The sequence below is a fragment of the Schistosoma haematobium genome, chromosome 7, assembly GCF_000699445.3.
Source record: "Schistosoma haematobium chromosome 7, whole genome shotgun sequence".
Classification (NCBI taxonomy): Eukaryota; Metazoa; Platyhelminthes; class Trematoda; order Strigeidida; family Schistosomatidae; genus Schistosoma; species Schistosoma haematobium.
Genome location: NC_067202.1, coordinates 16,408,570 through 16,429,000, shown reverse-complemented (window position 1 = coordinate 16,429,000; position 20,431 = coordinate 16,408,570). Strand labels below are relative to the sequence as shown.

General features: G+C 33.7%; 1 protein-coding gene across 1 annotated transcript in view; it reads right to left on the bottom strand.

The window, feature by feature from the left end:
* The window catches only part of KCNN2_4 (Small conductance calcium-activated potassium channel protein 2), a 100,318-nt gene extending 80,421 nt beyond the window's left edge, over positions 1 to 19,897 (bottom strand). The window contains exon 1 of the mRNA XM_051218116.1: positions 19,332 to 19,897. Within this exon, the coding sequence (XP_051064553.1) occupies positions 19,332 to 19,821 (490 nt within the window). The 5' untranslated portion in view covers positions 19,822 to 19,897. The remainder of the gene's footprint in view (positions 1 to 19,331) is intronic.
* Positions 19,898 to 20,431: the final 534 nt, after the last annotated feature.

Genomic DNA, 20,431 nt, shown 5'->3' with positions numbered 1-20,431 from the left:
GGAGTCCTACAGTAGTACCAATCATCTATTAAATGCCTCGTAGTTTTTAACAGTTATCCAACTAAGATCAATCCGTAATACTACAGTATAAAAATTTCATATTTCTTTTTTTGATATTGTCTATTATTGACATACTGACTTACACCTGTTACTACTGATGGAGGAACATAGACCAATCACCAGCATCCTCCTTCGAACTCTGTCCTGAGCATTGTTTTGAATCGTTTCTAGTTGCTATTCATTCTTGTCACATCTCCTTCCAGTACCCAGTGCAATGTGTTCTTCGATTTTCTGCTTCTCTGTTTCTCTTCAAAATTCCAAGTTAGCGCTTGCCTCGTGATGCATGTCCTATCCACTTCCAACGTCTTTTCCTAATTTTCTCTTCAGCTCGAAGTTGATTCGTTCTCTCCGACAGTAAGTTGTTGCTGATGGTATCCCATTAACAGACATTGAGTATCTTGTGTAGATAATTGTTTATAAATACTTATTCCATTTTGATGATGGTTCTTATAGTTCTTCAAGTTCCAACTACATACAGTAGAACTGTCTTGACATTCGTATTGATGATGACTTTGAAAACGGTTGACAAAAAGTTGTTTTGAGTTACATATGTTCTTCAACTGTAGGAATATTGTCCTGACCTTTTCAATCCTTTCCTTTTGCTTCTTCATCTGATCCTCTTTATTCATCCATGATACTGACCAGATACTTAGAAGTTTCTACCTCTTCCAGAGTTACTCCATGAAGTGTAATTTGATTGATATTCTCCTTGTTGTACTTCAGGATCTTCGATATCGTCTACACTGACTTTATAATCTTTCCTGTTTGCTTATCATAATTATTTTCATCAAAGTACTATTCTGACTAATAATCTTCATTTGAATTAGAATTACTATAGAAACATGAAAAGATTTCGAACAGATGTAGTGACTGCCACCCTCACCCCCCCTCTTGTAAACTAAACATAAGTTGATTATCATCATGATTTATAACATCAGATCATCATCAGTGAAATTTATTCTTTTTTATCACCAAGTACTAATCAATATTGATTACTGATAAGGTTAGATTATAGAAGAATGATTACATCATAATGAAATGGTATTTCAATACTTCACTTATCAATTTTGATCTGTATAAAGAATATAGAACATTGATCTAGTTAACATTTATTTCGTTAGTAATTGCTAAGAACAAGAAAAAACGAATGATATATGTATGAATAGATAGATAAAGAGAAAACGAGAGAGAGAGAGAGAAGGAGAGAGGGAGGGAGGTAAAGAGAGGGAGGAGGAGAGAAAGAGAGAAAGAAGGAAAAACAGAGCGAGAGAGGGAGGAGGAGAGAAAGGGAGAAAGAGCGAGAGAGAGTAGAACACGAAACAAAATTTTTTTAGATAAAATCATTCGTATTAGTAATAAGAGAAAAAAAGAACCCGCAAAGAAGTAATTCTAAAGATCAAAGTAACTATTATCTATCTTTGATTGTCTATTACTTAAGCTTAGCAAGTTAATCTTATTCTAACATATTGACGATGATTATTATTGATAATTTGGAATGAATTAATGTACTCATAATATCAGGATTATTATGCATGATTATAATATAAGCAGGAAATGAATTCATACGTTTTAGAAATTAATCAGTGATTAGATCAATTTGTAATACTTTGAATCATCCCAGTAAGTGAATTTTGATCATTATATATGTGTTGTGTGCTAATATTTTATAAAACGGTTGGAATATACTTTCAAGCTACGTGGTACTTGTCACTAAGGTGTATCTGTAATCTTGAGGTAGCATCGGTTCGATCTACACTAAGAAGAACCTGACATATATGACATTGATCGCTATTCAGTAATCGATCAATTGTAAATACGTCTCAGTCCTACAGGAAGTCAATCGCGAACCGGATATCTCAGTCGTAACGTCTCTGACTGTGGAGCTGGGTGACACGGGATCGAACCTGTCAGGCAGCAACAGTTTCCTCAAGATTACAGGTACACGTTGCTAACGAGTGCCAAACAGCACAAAACCTAGGTTCAGAGTTTCCTGTTGACTACGTGTAACTACCATCTTATCTCAACATAGTGTATGCAATGTCGAGTCACCTAGACTAGTGGCTAGATTGCAACTTGGTCGATATAATTCGATCTGCACTAAGAAGGATTTGAAATACATGATATTGATCATCATCCAGTGATCAATCAATTGTAAATCCGAACATACTATCTGAATGAATGACACAATGGGAGTTTGAAGAGAACTGTATGACAAGAGAAGCTTGATTTCAGTGTTCAATACAATGTATAGAAGAACGGCTTATGGATATACTAATACAAGCTAAGACTATCTCAGCTTCAATTGAAGATCATTTGCTGGTAGTGTTTAATTGATGAAAAATTAAGGCATTCGTCTATAAACAGAGGAAGCAAATCTGTATTTTGATTAATTTTTACCCCTATGAATTCAACTATAAATTTATAAATGCAACTCTTCTAACTGAAGTCATTAGTCGTCATACATAAAAAAAGACATTAACAATTGGTTAGTATCAATTTCTAAAAACAATCGACTTCTAAAGAACTGATGACTATGAAGTCTTCAGAAACCTCTGATATAAATTATGAGAAGTGACAATGAGATATGGTAATTAATATAGTCAATTTCTTGAGTTGTAATGAGAACGATTGACAAAAGGAGCAATGCCGTGTAGGCGTGAGGTAGGTATCCGTCAGAGACAATGAAAAATAGTTACAAATATTTCGTAGATCGATTCAAGTTAGACAATAACACTGTTAGATGTCGACTAAGTGGTATACAAGTTGAGTGTTCTTGCGTGAGATGCAAGGCACTGGTTTCGAGTGTGCCTGACTACGAATGAGATTTGATGAAGATTCTCGCAATGGGACGATAAAGTCAATCGGTGCTTCCTGGTTTTTCATGTTGATCTAGATAGACTCATCTTGTTATTTCACTGTCAATCAATTATGTAAGGTTATATCACTTTCATAATGTACAACATGAACAAAGCAAGAATTACAATACTTCCAGAATGTGACCAACTCATTCATGGTATATTTCATGACTTGATCTTCAGCTACATACAAATTAATCTATTTCATTTTGTTTCCTAGTTAACAATTACCAATCAATAAACAGTAAGTTGTATATAACGTGTAAAGTGTTTAAAAAGAAAAGAAAAAAAGTGGGGGGTTGTCCTTTTTATAACTATTTAAGATAAGGCTACAATGTGAACTTAACAAATTTATTCAAAGTTATCGATAAACAATCGAACAACATGAAATCAACTAGCAACTACATGGTTTAAACGTGATGTTTGTATTGAAACCGTCAACTATTCTGGTAACATTTCAATCGGTAATTCTGAATTTTCACTTTCCGTTCATCGTATTCCTTATGGAATGAGTTGACCTCAAATGTTGACATTCTAGAATATGAAGTAGATTGTCAAGAAAATCTTTGTTTCTTTTTAAAACATCAATTGTTTTCTATCTACTACATGTAATTTATTGATTATTGATTGACAGTTCACTTGTAACACATCAATGGAAGTATATTGGCTTATATGGTACTGACGAGAAAACTGCACCCCCCCGCTTCAACAAACGAAATACCTAATGAATGAATTAAGTGTATTCTGCAAATATATTGTCATTCTTAAATTCACATGGTATTGTTGTTTACTTGGATATTTCCATTGATGTTTAGCACTGCAATTGATCAGTCTCATGTTGGAATATGTGCATACTGTGCGGATTACCTTGAATTAGCCTCAAGTCACAAGCTTTATAAGCAAAGATGGATAGTGGCTAGTAGTGGAATTCAGTTTCGAGCTCGTTTCATCCTATTTAGGACTCTTCAGCTGAATGTTTCTGTATCTCAGACTGAATGTTCACTCTGGCACTCCTCTCCATTACTACTTGCTTCAAACGTCATCTCGTTGTCCACTTAGCTATAGATTTCTAATAGCCACTTGCTTGTGCAAGAAGGTGAAGGTTAAATTCACTTGGTATTGTTTACTTGGATCTTCCCATTGATGTTTAGGACTGCAGTTGATATATATATATATATATATATATATAGCGTAGTGTATTTTAGATATGACAACTGGTAACTTGAAATCCTGAAGGGAAACGGAAAAGAGGGAGTTTAAAGAACACACTACCCTAAGAATTGGAAGCACATATGAAAAGGATGAATAGCAAGTGGAAATGACTGGAAAGGATTGACTAGGACAGAGTTGGATGAAGAATCCTGGTCAGTGGGCTATGCTCCTCTATGAGTAGTAAGTAAGTAAGTAACCCACACTGAAATATATATTTGCTGAAAAGTTGAAAGCATCGAATAGCTATTCAAATTTGCAGAATTCATAGAGAGAGTCTATGACATTTGAAAGCAACGAAAGTAATCACAAAACAAATAATAATAGTGAAGGTGATTGATTAATCATTGGATAATTATCAACATCATGTATATCAGGTTCTACTTAATATCTGTTTAAATAACAGTGACCACTTCATTGTTATAAACCATATTGAAGCATTATAAGCAAAGATGGATAGCGGCTAGTAGTGGGATGAAAAACGCGCGTTTCATACCATTTGGAACTCATAAGTTGGATGTATCTGCATTCCAGATTAGTTGATGTTCACTCCAAGACTTAAACCCAGGACCATTTGTTTAAAACATCACCACGCTATTCACTTATCTACTGAGTCCTGATAACCACTGATTCTAAGGCTTACCACCAACTGTCTTTGCTCATAATACTTGTAACTTAATGGCAATATCGAGGCGACCCGTACAGGATGCACATATGCCAAGAAGAGACTGATAAATAACTAGTGGCTATCAGAAGCAGAATCCACCTAAGGGAGTTGGAAAACCCTGATTCCAAACCAATGGTGCACATGGACTCCACGATCCTAAAGGAACAAATGGAGTATGAACCATTTATTGGCCACCGAATACCATGGGACTGGATCTCTTTAAGTTGCTCCATTGCCATGTGAACCAGACCTTTAGGTCGAAGGCTTCGAGTGTTTTCCCCCAAAAAAAACTACCTGTTTCGGTTTAGGTACCCGGGCAGTATCACATCCCTAACATAAATCAATTATAATTGCTACTGGCTTCATTTTTATTGTGTGACGCATATGTATTTTGTGCACCCCCTTGAATCAATGTTTATGTGTTCAACAAATAAATAATAACAACAATTAGTGGCTATCAGAATCCAGTAGCTAAGTGGATAACGAGATGATGTTTGAAGCAAACAGTCCAGCGTTCGAGTCCTGTTTAGTGAACAACAACAAATCTGAGATGCAGGTAAATCCAGCTTACAAGTCTCAAATATCATGAAACAAGAATCTTAGATTCCATTACTAGTCAACGAACCATCTTTGTTAATAATACTTATGACTTAATGGCAATCTCTAGGCTAACCTTACAGGATTATATACCTAAACATCAATAAAACAATTTATACAAACAATACAAAAAATGAATTCGGCGAGACTATAATTTATGGACGAGCCAATCAGAGGAGTTTTTAGAGGTTTCAAGGTTACGGAGCCAACTTCAGTGCTTAATGCTAATGTACGATCGGTTCACAGGGAATTTTGTACAAAACGTGATAATTGAGCGGCTATAACAAATAAAACGGCGAGACTATAATTTGTGGACGAATCAATCAGGTATATAATAATAAATCTCGGATTTTAACGCGAAAGCCTTTCATCCATTTGACCAAATAAATTTCTGGCATTATAGCTGATGTCAGTTTGTGATGAAAACCCCATATATAATTCCTAACTGAGGTAAATTACGAAAATTATTGTGAACTGGATAACATAAGCACCAGTAACACTGACTGCAGCCAGGTACTACAATATATACGGATGACTGGAGAGTGTTCAGACTCCTACGAAGACTTGATTATGTGCATTGTGTCGTTATCCGAAAGTAGCATTTTATGCACTCAACAACCGGAGTGCACATAAACAACATTGAAGCGATGTGATCGAGGCTGAAGGAGTTTTTGAGACTTTATCATGGATCCATAGGCCGATTATTCTGTAGACATATGGATGATTTCCTCTACTGTATGCATTACAATTTTAGAACCTCTAAACCCCTTTCTAATCTTGACAAGTTTTTGAACCACGTACAAGAAGTGTATCCACTTTATTTCCTTGGTTTCCTATAACATCTTTTTACTCTATACTGACTGTTTGCTGATTGGCTAATATTTCCCAAGGTCACTTGAGATTCGTTCAAACGACGTCCATAAATTAGAGTCTCGCCATGAATTCACTAAAAACGATATTTCCCAACTTTATCCATTTACAAAACATAAACCAAAATATCAATGATGTAATAGTTGAAAGAGTCCATTTAGAAAAAAAAAAAAAAAGAAACAGTAAATCATTACATAACAAAAACATCGAGATAGAGAAAGAGAAAGAGTGAGTGAGTGAGTGAGTGAGTCTTTGCTTCTCATTATTTCAAATAAAAAAAGAAAAGAAAACAAGATGAGAAAAAAACTACAAGAATTTCTCTCTGGTTTAATCAAATCATTAGGGAATCATAAATCTTTTTAAAAAAGAAAAGAGAAAAAGAAGAAAAGAAAAGAAAAAAGAAAGAAAAATGAAACAACATCTTAATCTTATTCAATTAGAATAGAAAACTTGACAGTTTTTTTTTGGGGGGGGCGGGAAATACAATGAGAGATTATTAGAAGGGATATTTATGAGTTAACTAATCGCAATCTTAGTTATTCACCTAAAAATAATACAAAATAAGTAGTATATAAATCATGAAGTAATTCTATTATTCAAAATAATAACAGGGAAATACACATTCATAGTGATGGATAATGATTTGTAGTTGATTTTAAGATGAGTGTTTCGTTCCATTTCTGGACTCATCAGATGAATGTATCTACATCTTAGATTTGTTGACGTTCACTTTTGGACTTGAACCCAGTACTGTTTGATTCAAATAATATCGTGAATTTAAACTTCACTCTACTACATAAACAAGTGGTTATTAGGAATCAGTAGCTAAATGGATAACGAGATGACGTTTGAAACAAACAGTACTGGGTTGGGATCACAAAGTGAATATCAACTCTTAGGTACAGGTACATCCAGCTGACGAGTCTCAAATAGGATGAAACGAGGGTGAAATTGAATTCCACTACTAGCCACTATCCATCTTTGCTTATAATGTTTGTCAATTAAGGCAATATCAAGTCAATCCGCACAGTATGCACATATTCCAACATGAGACTGACCAATTGCAGTGCTAAACATCAATGGGAAGATTCAAGTAAAGAACACCAAGTGAATTCACAATCACCTTCTGTAAATAGTTCATCATATAACATATAGAGAGTATAAGTCATCTTAGTACTGATTGTTAAGATGAAATCTGGTTAACATTTTAATCTTACAGGTATCAGTAGATTCTTGACTGACGATTACATAGGTAATGTAAGTGGATTAGGATGTACTTTTGCTATGTTCGAAACGAATACGAGTTCACGTAGTCTGAGAAAGGAACAAAGACCCTCTGACTAAAGATCAATAAGCTAACTATTCTGATGCTTCCTAGCCCCGCTAATTAGAGAGAGAAATCCAAGTTTGAAACGCGGGAATATATTCCACAAGAATCCAGAATCACGAGCAATAACAACAGGCGCAAATCAAATGTATATATACAGCAAAAAATTGTCCTTGGGAATCTTTTCAAAAGTAGTATACTAAATGATACAACGAACCGATAGCGTTTAAGATTATCCCAAGTGGGAAATACCACATGAAGATGAGAATGAGCGCTTTTGGCGCGAAAACAAGAAATTCAAATTTTTGAAAATAGAATTACAAAAATAAGGTATTTACCAAGTGAATTCTGGGGATCTAACATCCCAAACAACTTTGTTTCAAGAATTAAGATGCTTCAATCAAATTCCACTCCCCCCTCCAAAAAAAAATAATCCCTTTTTTCGTTTCGGAAGTGTACTTGTCTGTTTCCGCTTTTTCTTTGTCCAAAACATTACTGGAATTTATTGAAAGCCAAGATTTCCAGCTCCTTTGTCAATTATACAATTTCATTAATCATAAATATTTTTATAGCAATCGTTCAGTGAGTGAGTCAAAGATCTGAAAGCTCATTACGCCTTGGATGTTCGAGAATTTCATTAATTCATCAGGTCAATGACCATTTTGGACTTATATAACCTCTTCATTATTCATAGCTTTCAGTGGAATGTATGGTTCACATGATAACAGATATCTTCTTCAATATTCCATCCTTATGAACACTATTTACTGAGTTATAGAAAATGTTTGATATAGCTTAGTTCCTCTATTCATTAAGCATATCGCATATGAAAAGTAAGATGAGCATTGAAAATAATAGAAACACATAGAAACACCTACTGATCAAGACAATACATGGTGCTATCATACTTATCTACGTTACATAATTGTGTCAGTTTTATTGAACTGGTATACACTAAAATCCTATACCATTTACCTACATTTAGACGATGAATTGTAACCATGTAAGAGTTTGAGTATTCCTGACAATCAAACTTTATAAGGGTATATAAATCTTGATCGGATAGATTAGATACTAAGTTTAAGTTCTAGTATAAATATGAACACTAAGATCAAGGTATATTGAGCTAACAATTCTCAAATAGAATGAAACTCGTATCTTAGATCCTACTGCTAATCATAATCCAAATTTAATGGTTCAATACTGAACACACAATGAATGATTTCAACCATACTCGATCACTCAGTAACAGGATGATAGTAATAACCTCTTCTTATAATGTACTTGAATTGCATGACAACTACATGATATTATGTAAAAGAAGTGTCAAATCTATGATATACTGATCAAATGCTAATCATTTCAGTTAGTTGGCTATTCATCTACAATGTAGGACCAGGCGCATATATCTGCATCGGTTCAAGTTGCCATACCGCAACAAGATGAACACCAAATTCATAGAAGTAGTTACTTCAATGGTAGTAATATATAAAAGAAAGATTCCAATAGGGATATAGTACAGGAAGAAAAATTAGTTCGTAGAAAGAAAGGTGTGAAGTAATTTTAATCTCACGATTTAAGGGAAGGCAAAGAGTGTATACACCTACACCAGTGCGATCGATTCTGAGTCATGTCACTCACAGTCTCCAAACACTGGTTATGATAGTTATGCGGACACCAACCAAGTAGTCTACATCTACTAGCATGGCTCAGACTACAAGTTAATGACTTCAAGCACTGATGCCATGTTTTGATTTGGCCGCCCCTAACTTTCTCCCAACTATGTCCAACACTGGTTAGCATTGCACATCGTAGTAATCGATGTTCAAGCAGTTGTAACACATGACTTAACCATCTTATTTCAGTCATTGACTTCATCTCTCTCAAATGAAAATAGTCTCAGAAAGAATCGATGACAGTTTTTTTTGTTTACTTTTATGTTGTTTTTCTAATCTAATCAGACAGGTTACTTGATGAATATTTTTCATTGATATAACAATATATATATATATGTAAATAATATGATTACCAGTAATGATAACCAAAACATTACTATTAATAGTATGAAAGTAATGGTAATAATAATAATAATAATAATAACCTTTTCATTCGATTGGATATATACATAGATATATATATGTAAATGTATTATCAAAAGTACAATTCAATCTTTAGGGAATAATCAGTAATTTGAATCTTGAGTATGTTTTTTTATATTTCTCTCCTTATAGTTCAAACAATTGAATTACAAATAACAATGATAATTTATTTATTATGAGAAAGGGGTTGATTCCATGAGTTGATATAAGCTAGATTATCATTGAAAACTTGGAAGCATTGGACAGTTGTTTTGTTCTAGTTGGCGATTCCTCAACATAAACACTTACGATTCCGTACAACACAGGACTCGAACTCAAAACCTTCTGTCTTGCGTGTTATTGCTTAACTTATAAACCAATGAGATGGTATTCAGTGGTGTTAGTGTCTAACTACCATCAGTAACAACCTAATGTGGGAGAGAACAAACCAGATTCTAGTTGAACAGGAAATTAGGAAATCACAATGGTAGTGGATAGGACAACATATTGAAGACATCATCAAACTGGCATTACGATGAAACCGCTTACTTGAAATCTTGAAAGGAAACAGAAAGGAGGAAAACCCAAGAACACACTGTGTTGAGAATCAGAAACAGATATGAAAAGAATGAATAGTAACGAGAAATGACTGGAATAGATTGACCAGAATCGATGTTAAAGATTTTCACGTATAATGCTTTGGGAAAAGAGATAAACTGTGGTTACTAATACAATTTAAATTAAAGGGTTTCAGGCGAGACTATAATTTATGGATGAACCAATCAGGTATAAGATAACAGGTCTCGGATTTTGGCGCGAAATTCGTTCATCCATTTGAATAAATAAACTTTTGGAATTCTAGATGATGTCATTTCGTGATGGAAAACCATAAATCTCATTCCTAACCCCTAACCATCAACTGTAAATCATAATACGAATTCCTTACACTGGTTTATAACCATCATTTAGCCGTAGTATGTAGATGGATATTGTCAAGGTTATTTTACAGTTGCTCAAAGGTCGTCCATCAATTATAGTCTCATCTGGTTTCATTCCATATGTAACGAATTAACTAAGTCTGCTAAATACTCAATGTTCACAATGAAGTTGAAACTTATATGACAAACAATGGCCAATATGGAGATAGTTGATTGAAACGTAATCAAAAATATTAACAATGGAATAAGATGAATACATCTCCATTATAAATTTCAATAATATATTAGTGGACTGGTTGAAGTTAAACATTAACATCGTTAGATGCCAGCCAGCTCAGTGATCTAGAGATTAAGCGTTCTCGCATGAGACCGAAGGTTTTGGGTTTAAGTCTTGCGGATAGGATTATGAATGCGCAGTGCTCAGAACTTTCACACTAGGACAAAACGGTTATCTAATGCTTCCAGATTTTCCATGTGTGGTCTGGCTTTAATTGACTCATGAATTCAACTATTAAAATACTAGTAGTTGTCATGCTACAATAATGATGTTATCACAATTCATTGATCATTAAGTGTTGATCAATCAGTTGTGATTACATCTCAGTCCTACAGGAGGTCGGTCGCGGCCAGGATAGCTCAGTGGTAACGTCTCTGACTGTGAATCTGGTTGACACAGGATTGAGTCCACCAGAGAGCACCAGTTACGCGTACACCTTGCTGACGATTGCCAAGTAGCACGAAACCCGGGACGAGGGTTTCCTGTCGACTGCCTCCAACACCATCTAATCACAATAGTAATGTCTCCAATTTCTATCTGGCAAATAACTTTATGTATCCCTCTTTATGTTAAAAACTAAGACTTAATAATAATAACAATAATCCTTTATACTTCAATTATATTTTATATTGAGAAACCTTGATTCTATTCTAAATGGGAATACATAGCCTGGAGTGATATGACCTAATAATTTTTTAGTACATTCATAATTACTAGAGGAAGTAAGTAGTGAAAACGTTTACCAACCATTTTCTATGATTATATATATGTAATACTTATAATATAATATGGATAACCTAATAAATTACCCAGATAGAAACAATATCAATAAATTGAGGGGGGGAGACAAAGAATTTCTTATAATAACGATAACAACAACAACAACAAGAACATCTGAATTGATTTTTCTTTTATAGTTACTATGAGATTACTCGATACAATTGTATAAAACAATAATAAAATCAATAATCGATACATTTCACCTTTTAAAAGTATGAATTAACTTGAACAGAGATGTAAAGAATACTACTGCAGTATATGTGCTACTGATGTTGATAGATATAAGTAGTATGTATCATCAATAGAAAGTGAAATGTTTGACGGTTGAAGGTTAACTAGATTGAAGAGAAAAGAATGAGAATAGAGAATGATTGCTGTGAGAACGAAAAAACAATAAAGTTTGAGACGATTGATTGACATTTGCAGAAGGAACAGTCAAGTTTGAGGCAACTGATTGATTGTTTAGCCCTCAGATTTTATGAAGATGTTTTATAATTTCGTGTTCAACTACATTCGATTTTCCCCATTTATGTTCTTGGCTCACTATATTACCAGGTTTTTATGAAAAGAAATCTTTGATTAGTTCATTTGTGTTAAGCTTTAAATTATATAGATGGTATGTAATATGATAGCAGAGTTAGAATCTAAGAGTTGCATCTCTGTCAATCAATATCAAAGTCACAATTTTCAATACGAAAGTCGAGATAGTTCTACTGTATGAAGCTGAAATGTGGAGAACTACTACAACCACCATCAAAATGGGACAAGTATTTATAAACAATTGTCTACACAAGATACTCATTATCTGTTGACTGGATACTATCAGTAACAATCTACTGTGAGATAGAACAAACTAGCTTCTAGATCAAGAGGATATTAGGAAAAGAACGTTGAAAGTGAATAGGACAATTATTACGAAAATCATCAGACTATATCACGAAGCAAGTGTTTATCTGGAATCGTGAAAGAAAATCCGAAGAACACACTGCTTCTAGAATTGAAGGCGGACATGAAAAGGATGAATAGCAACTGAAAAAAAAATTGAAAAGAATTACTCAGAACAGAATTGTATGTAGAATGCTGATGAGTAGCCTATGCTCCTCTATGACAGGTGACAGGAATAAGTAAGACAAGTAAAACTTGTCAATCCAGTACGCTTACATCCAACTCTACCTTAAAAATTCTTGTGAATGATGGTAAGATCAAGGTAATTCGTTTGGAATTCGCTCAGTTCCATTCTTTGTTATAACTTGTGAACCTGTGTGCCCTGTTTATTGTATAACGCAACGATACCGCCGATCAGAGAGCAACGCTTTATCGATCGAACCAGTGACGCATAAATCACGTGCGAGCAGCCTAGAGTCTTGATTGGTCTCGCTTCCTGTCTAGCCCATCCAGTTAAGTCCAGAACATCAATCTCAGCCTGTGCAATATAAATAATCTATTTCAAACATACGGGGTTTATATACCAACCAAACAAATCACATCGTACCATTAAACATGAAACAACATTTGTACAAGATTTAGCCAAATGTGGCTGTGAGTGTGGGAGACTTTAATGAATAGACATGGCATAATTCAAGAATGGTAAATCGTAGAATAATAGTTCATAGGTCAAATCAAAGCTCATGAATATGAACAGTTTAGTTACATAACAATTACACGACAAAAATATACTCATAGTATTGGTCCATAAATGGATCCCGAAAATTACCATTCATTATGCTTATCAGGACATAACAATCCTAAACATCAATAAGAATCTAATCGATATATTTACAAATTAATTATGTAATAGGATGGATTCTTGTACTAATTAGCATATTTTCTCCTTTTTTTATGATTAACCAAAGTTTAAATACAAAGTGAGCCTTTAATTAATACTGAATAGATCGTACTTTATATTAATCTCTAAGGTAACTATATCATTATCAGTTAAGGGGTTATGCAGACTTTTAAGTTTTTGATTGAAATTATGAGTCAATTAAAGCTAGACCACCATGGAAAATCTGGAAGCTCTGAATGGCCGTTTCGTCCTAGTATGGGACTTCTCAGTAGTACGTATCCACGATCCCGCACCCTGCGAGATTCGAACTCAGGACCTATCAGTCTCATGCCAAGCTCCAGGTGCTTCCAGGTTTTCCATGGTGATCTAGCTTCAATTGACTCATGATTTCAATCAAAAAATTACATCATTGTTACAATGAGATTTTTAATAGAGTTAACGTCGTTTATTTATAGTAATATAATTTAGAAGTCATTTTTGGGGGGTTTAAACATAAGCTAGCTATTTATATGATCATTCTATTAAGTAATGATAGTTCTATTCTATTCATGTAAATAGATTTAAAGAAACGATGAAATGTATTGGCTTATTTGAATATAAGTTATTTCCTTAGAATCAATTGATTGTACTAGAATTATTTTACAATTGAGGTAATAATAAGACTTTGAACATGTGAGTTTTCATGATTTTTATAAAGGCCCTGGGTTCAAATCTCGCGAAGTGAGATCGTGGATACGTACTGCTGAGGAGTCTCATAATGGGATGAAACGGTTATCCAGTGCTTTCAGGTTTTTCAATGGTCGTTTAACAATAACTGGTTCATGATCTCAATCAAAAACTTAATAAACTCCACAACCCTATAGTGATAATTACCATGTGCTCACTAGTGATTAGTTTCGTGATGGAATTCTTGGAGTTCTAATGAGAAGCCGTGACTAGTGGAGCTAATCCGTGTCGGGTAGAAACAGGTATCTACCTCAGTACAATGAAGGTGGTTGCGCAATTTCGTGGATTGGCTAAAGTTAGATATTAACACCGTTAGATGACGGTTCAGTGTTCCAGTAGGTTAGGCGTTCGCGTGTAAGACTGAAGGCCTTGAGTTCGAATCTCACGGGTGGGATCGTGGATGTGCACTGTTGAGGCGCACCAAAATAGAACGAAACGGCCATCCAGTACTTCTACACTTTCAATGATGGTCTAACATCAATCAGTTCATGATCTGAAGCAAAATGAAATATATAAGTATGTGATGTTTATCATGATCTTGTATTGGTATCAGAATAATTGAAAGCAAAGAAGTATTACTTAACTGTTTCAGAGTGCTTGGATATTATTCAGTCGTGAGTACCAGTAAAGAAGATACTTTCCAACAAATTATTTGAAGTTCAACCGTTTGTATTCCTCACGGTACTATGTGAGGATTATTTAGTGTTAACAGTGAATAACTGTTTGACGCTTTCTTACACAAACACGGAATCCATCTTTAAACAACTCACTACTTGTCACAATGCTATTATGTAGTAATATAAGCTTTCTGAATGTTTCAAACTAACTTCCAGCTGAGGAAGAAATTAAGAAAAAAAACGATGAAGGTGGATAAGACAGATATTTCAGAAATCATCAAACAGTATCACTAAACAAGCCCTTAGTTACAATCCTGAATGGAAACGGAAAATAAGAAACCAAAGAACACACTACCCTGACAGTTGAAGGCAGATATGAAAATGATGAATAGCAACTGAGGATAAGATTAAACAGATAGTGCTAATGAATGATCTTTTCTTCTCCACTAGAGATAACAGACATAAACAAACTGATTAATTTTTCATTCATTCTAGAGACATTAACTAAACAACATATTCAAAATTAATATCAGAAGGGGTTTTGTGGATATTATAGTAATTTTTAGTCGTTGAGATCATGAGTCAATTATAATATCCATAAAACCCCTTCTGATATTAATCAACATATGTTCATTAGTGATGGTCTTCAAGAGGTATTTCCTGAAGTTCTAGTGAGAATCACTGACGAGTGTTATTCAACTGCGTCTGTTAGGAGATGATGGACAGTGGCGTAATTTCGTAGATTAAACATTAGCACCATTGGATGCCGATCAGCTCAGTGGTCTAATGATTAAGCGCTCACGTCCAGGACTGATAGTTCCCAAAGTTCGAATCTCGCGAAGCGGGATCATGAACGCGCACTACTGAGGAATCCAACAATATGACCAAACGGTCATCCAGCGCTTCCAAGTTTTCCATGCTGGTCTAGCTTCAATTCACTTATAATCTTAACTATTAATATTCTGAATTATTTGAAATAAATTTTTCTGATTTTCATTTATTTTATTTTCTATATGCTTTTTTCTGGGCAACTTTTTTTTCCCACTCTCACTCTCACCGTCTCTTTCTTCCTCCCTGTGTCTATCTGTTTTCAAGAATGATTCCAACGAATGCCTAATACCTATTTCATTAATAAAACTTAATCTGTCAATTCTTCTTTGCTTTTCTATAATCTCCGCCTATTCTTAACTGACTATTGAAATTTCAATAGAATTGAATCATTTAATTGAATATTTAACAATGTCACGGGTTAATGAATTGAATTTAAGGGAAAAAGGCAATCATGCTAACCACTCACGCACGCGCGTGCTCACTCACACACACACACACACACACAAGATCTATTCAAGATGAGTATTTTTTTTAATTCTAGGAGAAATCAATATTATATGGTTTGTCATATTAGTAGTATAGTGGAACCATAACTGATATGAACCATTTGTCCTTTATTCTTTAACTGAATGTTTTAAACATTGAAATTCATTTTTATTGAATAGCCTATATGAATTATTACTACTGATATTGACAAAGATAAGTAGTATGTATCATTAATCGAAAATGAAATGTCTGCTATCAGAAGGTTAAGAAGATTGAAGAAAACAGAACGAGAACAGTGAATGATGAACTTTAACTCATAACTCATATTTTATTCTAACTTTCTCTCTATATATGTCAATGATCGTTTGTACATGGGGTAAGGAGATTAATGAAGTGTTTTACACTGTAAACAACCATAAATCACTTGTCCTCATTAAGTTCCTTCTTTTTAAACATTACATACTCATTGAATTGCATGAAGATTACTTCAAGATGACTTTACTTTATCAATAATGTTGCAACGATTTTGTGACAGAGTCATTCGCACAAACATTCATGTACATATTCCTAGGCAACAACTGTAAGTAGCTTAACTAAAAGACTTTTTGAACATCATGAAATCAATGTAGAAAATTGAAAATCAACTCATCGAGAAGGAAGCTATTCTCTTGAATTTATTCAAACAAACAAAATCATTAGCACGAACTTCCTAACAATTGAATTCATCATCATCATCCAAATCACCATCAACATAAAGACGATGAAATGCCTGAAGATTAATTCATCTACCTTGAAGAATATAATTTCAATAGAGTCAGTCCAAGTTAAAATTGTCAAGAATCTCTCGTTGATCTCATTTTTCGTCTGATCGAATTACCTCAATAAAGCATTTTTCAATAAACCATGAATAGCATATCTATTAATCCCCATAAAAGGTTATTTGATTCATAGTTTAATTGAAACATAGTTTGTACAAAGAAAATAACATAAGAGATGGTGGAGAAGATTTTTTCGTTCAGATGGGTGATTTTGATGAAGTTTTGTTCTTTAAGTTGAATAGTTTGGTTTATACTGATGATGTCTTACAGAAGAACAATGAAAGCTCCACGACTAAACCATCCAACTTAGAGAACAAAACTCAATCAAACGTAACACTGAGTATTTTAAAATTACAAAGGGCGAGACTATAATTTATGGACGAACCAATCAGATTTACGATAGTAGATCTTGAATTTCGGGGTAAAATTCATTCATTCATTTGGTTTAATAGTGTTTTGGCATTATAGCTAATATCAGTTCGTGATGATATTCCAAAGAAGATTATCCTTCAAAGCAAACAAACAGTTGAAATGTTATGCGCTACGACTGAAACTTTATACACTAAACGGTTGATCTATTTACCTATATTTGTTATAGAGTTTACATTGATGGAAAGGATTAACCAGTAGTGTGTTCGATAGAGAATGCTGATGAGTAGACTATGCACTTCCACAAGGGGTAACAGGCAGAAGTAAGTCTATACTGCAGTTAGAAACATACATAATTTCTAATATAATATTTCTACAACTCGGTAGATTTATTTTTAAGCTAACCATATTGATATGAAACATCGAATTAGTCAGAGAAGTCAATCTGAACAAAATTCAGACCAAACTGTATTGTAATAAAACAATTTAGGTTTAAATAGTTGAGTTCGTGTGTCAATTGAAGCTAGATCACCATAGAAAACCTTGAAGCACTGGACGGCCGCTTCGTCATAGTATGAGGCTCCTCAGCAGTGCTCATCAACGATATCACCTTTCGAGATTCGAACCCAGGTCCTATCAGTCTCGCACGCGGGTGCTTAACCACTAGTCCACTGAGATGCGATAGTAACTCATTGATGATAATGGTGGACAGTGGCGCAAATTCGTGGATTGGTTGAAGTTAGACAATAACATCGTTGGATGCTGGACAGCTAAGTGGTCTAGTGGTTAAGTGTTCGCTCGCGAGACCGATAGGTCCCAAAGTTCGAATCTTGCAAGGTGGGATCGTGGATGCGCACTGCTGAGGAGTGACACAATAGGACAAAACGGCCATCCAGTGCTTTCAGGTTTTCCATGATGGTTTAACTTTAATTGACTTATGAATTCAAGTATTAAATTATTGACAACAGTGTTAATTAATTGAGACTGGAGGTTAATGTGCGATTACCATTTCCAACATTACCACTGTCTTCGGAATTACTAAGGCTTGCAAATAGAATTCTTCATTAGTTTATTCTAAAACACTCACAATCGCTACTCATAGTCAGTTTGCTTATATATGTGTAAGTGAAAGGTAGTGATAGTGTAACGCACCTTAAAATCAGAGTAGTTCCATGGTGTGTGCTACTGATGTCGACAGATATAAGTAGTATGTGTCATCAATTTAAAGTGAAATGCTTGGCGGCAAAGGGTTAACAAGATCAAATAGAAGAGAATAAGAACAGAGGACAATTGATGTAGAAATGAAAAAACAATCAAGTAGTAGACAATTGATTGACATCTACTGTATGATTCTCAGATGTTACCAATATATTCTGTATTGTTGTATTCAAATACATTTGATTGTCTCACAATTGTTTTCTCATTTATAACAGTAAGATATTCATTTCATCTTCATATTTAATTCTAAATATTATTAGTTCTGAAAATTGACTTGACATTGTTGTTCTACTTAAATCTTCTCATTGACCTTTAGGATTGCAATTGATTAGTCTCTCTTATTGACATGTGTGTGTACTGTGTGCATCACCTCAATATTGCATTAATTCATAAGTATTAAGAGTGAAGATGGATAATGGCTAGTAATTGAATCTTGATGCACAATCAAGTGTCTATCAGGACCCTGCGGCTAAGTGGATAACGCAATGATATTTGCTGCAAACAATACTGAGTTCGAGTCCCAGAATCAAATATTAACACATCGGGGATTCAGATACATCCAGTTATAAATAAGACAAAGCATGCTACCTAGATTCCACTACTAACTATTATCCATCATTGCTTATAAACAAAGTATGTACATATATACATTTTGAGTGTTTCAGAAAACAAGTACTAGTCACAAGTTTCAATATGAATATAAACATCATCTAGCTGATGAGTCTTAGATGGGACGAAACTCTCATCCTAAACTTTATTAATAATCACTATTCAATAAATTATTATTAAATTGAATATATATATTTCAATGGTTAAACTTACAATTCAATGTACCTTGCATTTTCAATATTGCTTCAGCTAATAAATCAACATTAGATGTAGAAGAATTTTTCAATCTTGTCGGTGGATATAAACGTGTTTTATACAAATCATGATTATGATATTGATGTTGTTGATTAGACTGATTAGGATAATTAAGATGATGATGATGATGATGATTTGCATTAATATTAAATAGACTTTGTCGTTTATAGATTGTTGATAGATTTGATTGTTGATTAGATAATCTACTACCTTGATCACTATATCGTCTATTATTATTATTATTATTATTATTATTGAAATAATTCATAGATGGATTTATACAATATAAACGTTGTTTATTTACAGTTAATTGATTTTTTTGATTATCCTTAGTTACAGATTGTTGTTGCTGTGGATCAAGATCATGATCATGATCATGTTTATCATAAGTAACCATATCATTTGGACTAGTTATCATTAATAATGGAGTTGATAATTCTGTATGCATTTCTTGTGTATAATTTGATATAGTTAATCCATTTAAATAATCATTTGATTTCATTGTATTCTCCTCCTCCTCCTCCTCCTCCTCATCATCATCATCATCATCATCATCACCATCGTCATTTTCAGTAACCAAGTTGATTTCATTTGATAAATCACTCATCGAAAAGAAAAAAGAAAAAAACAAAAAGAAATAAAAGAGAGAGAAAAAGAAATTTGTAGAAGTTTTATTGTTTTCTCTTAGAATTACACTATTGAAATGATAATTCCGTAATGATTACGTAATGATTTAAATGACATACATCAATGTGTTCTTCATTAATGGAAGTAAATATAAATGAAGTATATCCAAATCGTTGAAAATAATCTTCATTTTCTTTTCTTTTCTCTTTTCTCTTTTCTTTTTTTATTCTTTACTTTATTTTTCTTTATTTTCTTTTCTTCGATGACAATACAACAAAGATTGAAATTCTATTATATTTACCTTAATTGCTTCTTTTTTCTTTTTTTTTCTATTTCTATTTCATTTATTTTGGGTAACCAACCATGTTTCAACTAGAGATTGTACCAATCAAATAACTTAGATTATTCGAAATGAAAATTACCCGTCTCCC